The 5,000-nt window shown below is 42.4% G+C and overlaps 2 protein-coding genes across 6 annotated transcripts in view; both read left to right on the top strand.

Moving 5' to 3' along the window:
• Positions 1–2,831, top strand: part of LOC126581294 (phosphatidylinositol-binding clathrin assembly protein LAP) — a 7,528-nt gene extending 4,697 nt beyond the window's left edge. For 3 of the 4 annotated variants that reach the window (XM_050244848.1, XM_050244845.1, XM_050244844.1), the window contains 2 exons: positions 213–302; positions 736–2,831. In XM_050244848.1, coding sequence (XP_050100805.1) covers positions 213–302; positions 736–951 — 306 coding nt within the window. In that variant the 3' untranslated portion in view covers positions 952–2,831. The remainder of the gene's footprint in view (positions 1–212; positions 303–735) is intronic. The other variant, XM_050244849.1, reaches the window with a different exon arrangement.
• Positions 2,832–4,185: 1,354 nt separating this feature from the next.
• The window catches only part of LOC126573259 (probable ubiquitin carboxyl-terminal hydrolase FAF), an 11,682-nt gene continuing 10,867 nt past the window's right edge, over positions 4,186–5,000 (top strand). Inside the window, exon 1 of one of the 2 annotated variants that reach the window (XM_050233231.1) lies at positions 4,186–4,375. The gene's annotated coding sequence lies outside the window, so the exon portion shown is untranslated. Of the gene's footprint in view, positions 4,389–5,000 lie in introns of both variants that reach the window. The other variant, XM_050233230.1, reaches the window with a different exon arrangement.

Genomic DNA, 5,000 nt, shown 5'->3' with positions numbered 1-5,000 from the left:
TAATTTATGTTTCGCTCGTATGATTGATATTGATCATTTCGTATGGCACATGCTCCAACACCCATGGCCCTGTCCTTTGAATGGTCCGTATGTTATTCTCTTGTATGTGCGCGCGTGTGTATGTATGTATGTGTGTTTTGTGTGGTTTGTAATATATGGCGCGTGTGCGGGGGATTTTCTTTGGTGGATATGGATAACCCATCCCTGTACAGGCACAAGGTATGACCGTTTTTCCAGTTCCTAGCACAATACACCCCAGCACGCACACTCCCATTCCCGTAGTGCCAGCATTTTATATTCAGGTAAGATTTTTTTTTATTATTGGTTTATTCAATTCCTATTCTCCAGCCAAACCCTGTTGCTATATTTGTTTAGAGTTGATTAATTATGCTTAATTACTTGTACATCCCAAATTAAAGCCTTTATGCATATACTTATAATAACTATTGATGTGGATTAACTCAGATCTTGTGTTTTAATGTAAAGTGGACCATTCAATGATATTGTTTGAATACAATTTAAAAAAGTGTATAATTACTCAAATCATGTCACTTACCCTAAGATGAGCAAGAGCTAAATGAGTTCGTTTTGCGAATCTTTTTGAAGGACGACCATACACATAAATGACGGGTTTTGCATTCCTGCCTGAATCGTTTAATACTTGTCTGGGAGTGTCTGGGAAAGTAGTGATTGTTTTCAAAGTGGTATGTCGTTTGCTTCATTGTTTCATTGCAGCAAGGGATGACCCAAATGAGGCCGATGATGGGTGCAACAATGGCCGGAACAGCAGCACCAGGAATCGCTCCGGGCATGGTTGCCCCTGGCATGCCGCCAGCGCAACTAGCAACTAGTCAGCAGCCTCATATGCAGGCAGCAGTGCAACAACCAACAATGGCCCAAAATGCTGCTGCTGGCGGCAGCATGCAGCTCGATCCTTTCGGAGCGCTCTAAACAGCTTAATTGTGTTTCAAGTCAAGTCTATCGTCTATACACACCCGCAGATACACACATATTCTTATTCCTTCGAACTGAATGGTTTAATCATGAATCTAAATCGACCGACCGATTCACTAAGCAGATACGGCATGAAGAGCATGTAAGCAGAAAATAAGGATGACCATATGGAGCAACGCAATGCATGTAGTGGAAAGCCAATCTTAAAAGAAACACACAGACAGAGTTTCTTTCTAGAGATTGGGGTTCGTCTATCACTTGATTGAAATTAAGAATTCACTTGTAAAGAAAAGCCATGCGCTCTTGTTAAGTTCTGTAGTATGAATGTATAGAAAAAGAAAACATTATAATATATAAAAGTATATTATGTTAAGACAATAGCGTCCGGCCACCGTCAGTAGTGATTTCATGCAACTCATTGTCATGAAATCCGTCACTGGCTCGCAAATCAGGCAAGTGGACAGTGGACCACCACTGTTGGATAGAAACCAATGCATGATAAGAAATTGGACGGCACCCGCAAAGCATACGAAAAAAAAATCTACCTTGTCTCTATTTAGTTCGTTTGCTTCTATCTAATTGATGCTTCTTGACGAAATGTAAATTTCGCGGCAACAGCAATTCAGTGGGAATTCATTCCATTAAGGCAATCTAATCCCCGCAGCTTATACTAATGTTGCAATCCAAACAATTCATACACAAAAAAACACGATCGAAAAAGCATTCGCAATTTTACCGTAGCGGCTTCTAATCATTCCGGTACACATAGTGTACTCGCATTCATCATCGATCCGCGAACATCGATCAATCAATTAGGCAAAGGGGGTGTCAGGGTACATGAAGTTTGTTAGATTCTTAGATGCCCATATGTAGGCAAAAAAGCGAAACACGAGTTCTACAAATAGGAGCACACATGTCTAACTGCCTCCACCAGCTGGGGAGGCCAGGGGGGGGGGGGAAATTAATCTTGCAATATTGTTAGCTGTTGCTGTTGTTGTTCGACAACATTCTTTCGTATCTACTTTATCACTTTGATGGCTTTTCTTCATTCTTTGGAATGCAACCAGAGAGTGTGAGAGTCATAAAAAGGAACATATTGGTTTAACCTATCGCTATATTGGATCGCTTTCCCGTTAATCCTGTTCTCCATAATACACCGAATGCTTTTATGGGACGCATTGCGAGAAGAAGATAAGCTTAATTAACCACTCGTACTCCCCCGCAAAGAAGTGCAAATACTATAGTAAAGAATATGAGAGTAGGGAATCGTAAGGGGGAATGCGAGAAGAAAAGGCTTAGCATACCTATCACCAATCCAGAGTTCCATATGAATGTATTTATAAGTATTGAGGCAACATTGTAGAAATATTGTCATACTGTACACATAATGAATATATAGCAGCAGCCAGTGCACCCGATGCGCTTTGGTGCCCAAGTAAAGAAAACCTAAGCATTAAAAGCAAATACAGAAATCTGTTCTGATGGTAGGAAAATCCAGCACTTTTCAATAGAGCGCTACAGTGTAATGTGTTGTGTTGTTTCTCCCTTGTTAATGTAACGATCGAGTCGCAAGAGTGTGGTAAACGGTACAATGCGTAGTAGTCAGTTGCGTGTACTTAGCCTGATCGTTGCAAAAGCAAACGAGACCAACATGGAATAGACATGGAGCAGAATGGTAATGGCGGGAGATAAATGTAAGCATTGTGTACACCGCCGCTATCCCTGCAAAGGGTGGATGTCCGATGATGGTTATATTTCGGTGGTTAATTTTCGTTAGCTTTGGGACGTTGCCCACACGCCTGAATGGTCAGATGGAAAGATTCTCTGGTAATGCACTCACGCAATGTCAGTAATAAATTCAACACACTGTTATCATGGTTCGTTATGTGTGAAACTATCATTGCTACTCCAGCTAAGAACGCCAGCATAGTAACTGAAAAAAAAATCGGATATATACCCAAACACGAATGTGAACATATATACACAGCAAAACCGATAAGATACAATATTAAAAAACTATAAATATATTTTCATATATATATTTATATATGTATAAATATATAAATATATATCAGTATATAAATGAATATATATTTCTATATATATTTATATGAATATATGTAAAAATATATATTTGTGTATACCAGCTATGAAGTTGTTCCAATGATGGAAAAGTAGAAGATTCGAACAATAAACCCAGCAAATAAAAACTAAAACGGGTGCTTCTTGTTTGACTATGTAAAATCTTATCTTTTTGATTTCCCGACGGCACTTAATTGAAACCGCTATTTATCGAAAGCAGTGTATATTCGTACAGAGATCGCGTTGTCGTACTGCGCTGTAGTAACGAGGGGCCTGTATGGGCTACAATCAATCAAGGCAAATTCAGTGAGAACTACTCTGTTGCTAAGAATTATTCGTGGATCCCAAGGTCGCGTTGTTGGCGCTGTGTCTCAATCATAGCCAAAGGTTAACTTTGGGAATTATTGATCGTTCCGTAGCAGCGCTACAAGTTGACTTAAAAAGAAATAATTAAATTAGCGTTTCCCCCTGTGTTTGCAGTTGTACCTATGGTGAACAAAACGCATGCTTGTAGATGATATGCTAGTATTCTTTTCATATATTTCTGACTTGGAAGCGAGAGCCTACCGCCCGCCAAACCCTGGCACCATTTGCTGTGAATTTATAACTCTGTGAGAATTTTCTTCAACTCTCATCTTGGTATATCTGATGACAAAGATTGATTAAATACTCGATCTCGGATGTACCAGGTAGACTTGCAGGACAATAAGGTCCCAGCATGCTCGATATCGCACGTCGCTGAGAACTTCAAATAATTGAAGTCAAGAGCCGAAGTACTTAATACTTCCGATTATCAGATCAATTGCGTGCGAAGTTCCTCAGCCGGCATGAGCCATTATTTCGTTGCCGTATAGATTGTGAAGTCTTGGAATATACAGTGCACAGTGGTTCCCTACCGATTCTAGCGTAAAAGTCGTGATGAATGATTTTGGAGACTGGGACGACTTTTCCGTCATTCTTTTTCTTCATTTTTCTCCTCAGGCGAAGATCGAACTCCAACGGTCACTTCGAAATGCTTCGAAAGTACGGTACGTTTAAGACCCATTCGGTTGAGTTCTTGGGATCAGCTGACGGAGGCAATATCGTGCAGTGGTTGGCAATCGCATGCAGCAGTTGGCAATATCATGTAGTACTCGGACCGTGCGATGAGTGTGTGTAGTTGCGAACAAGAATCCTCGGAAAGATCCTCGAAATCCGGAAAAGATTTCTGCCGATAAGATTGATTTCCCGGGCCGGGCGATCCGAAAACAGCACTTACGCCCGGAATGCTGTGAACTAACACCGGAAGTGTACACCGGAAGCCAGCCAGCAGAGTTCCGGGCCCAGAGTAGCCGAGCTGGTGCGTAAAGGCAGTGAGTAATTTGCGAGAGCAAAGTGGAAGTGGATTTCCTGGCCGATGTTTTCGCGTTGCTGACCGTCGAGACCGCGGCTTCTGGAGAAAGGGGCAGATTCGGCGAAAAGGATCGGCAAGTCCTCAATTTTCCGTCGGCCATTTTGGCCGGCTCGGGGTTTGGCCGAACTGCAAAAAGTGTAGGGTGGGAGGGGGTGGAAAATGGGAAAAATGGGGTGCGCGCGAATGACTTCATAACGAAGGTGATGGTCGTAAAAAGCAGCAACATCGACCGTCGGCCAAATCCATCGCCGATCGGCCTTCGCCCCCCGGGAGTTGGTTATGTGGTGCGTTATTGCATCGTAGCCGCAAGTTCGCTGCCCGTTTGTTTGTTTACTGGGAATGTCTCTAGCATCTTGCGCTTAGTCCATGCGATTAGTTTTTTGCCCCTTTCGGTAGAGGTCCCCGTAGCAGGTTATCGATGGGGGTCAACGATGTGGCATCGATTTTCCGACACCCGTCTGGATCTGTCGTCGGTGGAGAGAAAGAAGTAGCAAACAGCTTTGTTGCTGGAACCGTCCTGCTAGTTGCAGTCGGTTGTAACATTTTGCATCCTTGCTCCACCGACCTACTC

This window comes from Anopheles aquasalis, chromosome 2, assembly GCF_943734665.1.
Source record: "Anopheles aquasalis chromosome 2, idAnoAquaMG_Q_19, whole genome shotgun sequence".
NCBI lineage: Eukaryota > Metazoa > Arthropoda > Insecta > Diptera > Culicidae > Anopheles > Anopheles aquasalis.
The sequence above is the reverse complement of the archived record's forward strand: the minus strand, read 5'-3'. Positions and strand labels throughout refer to the sequence as shown.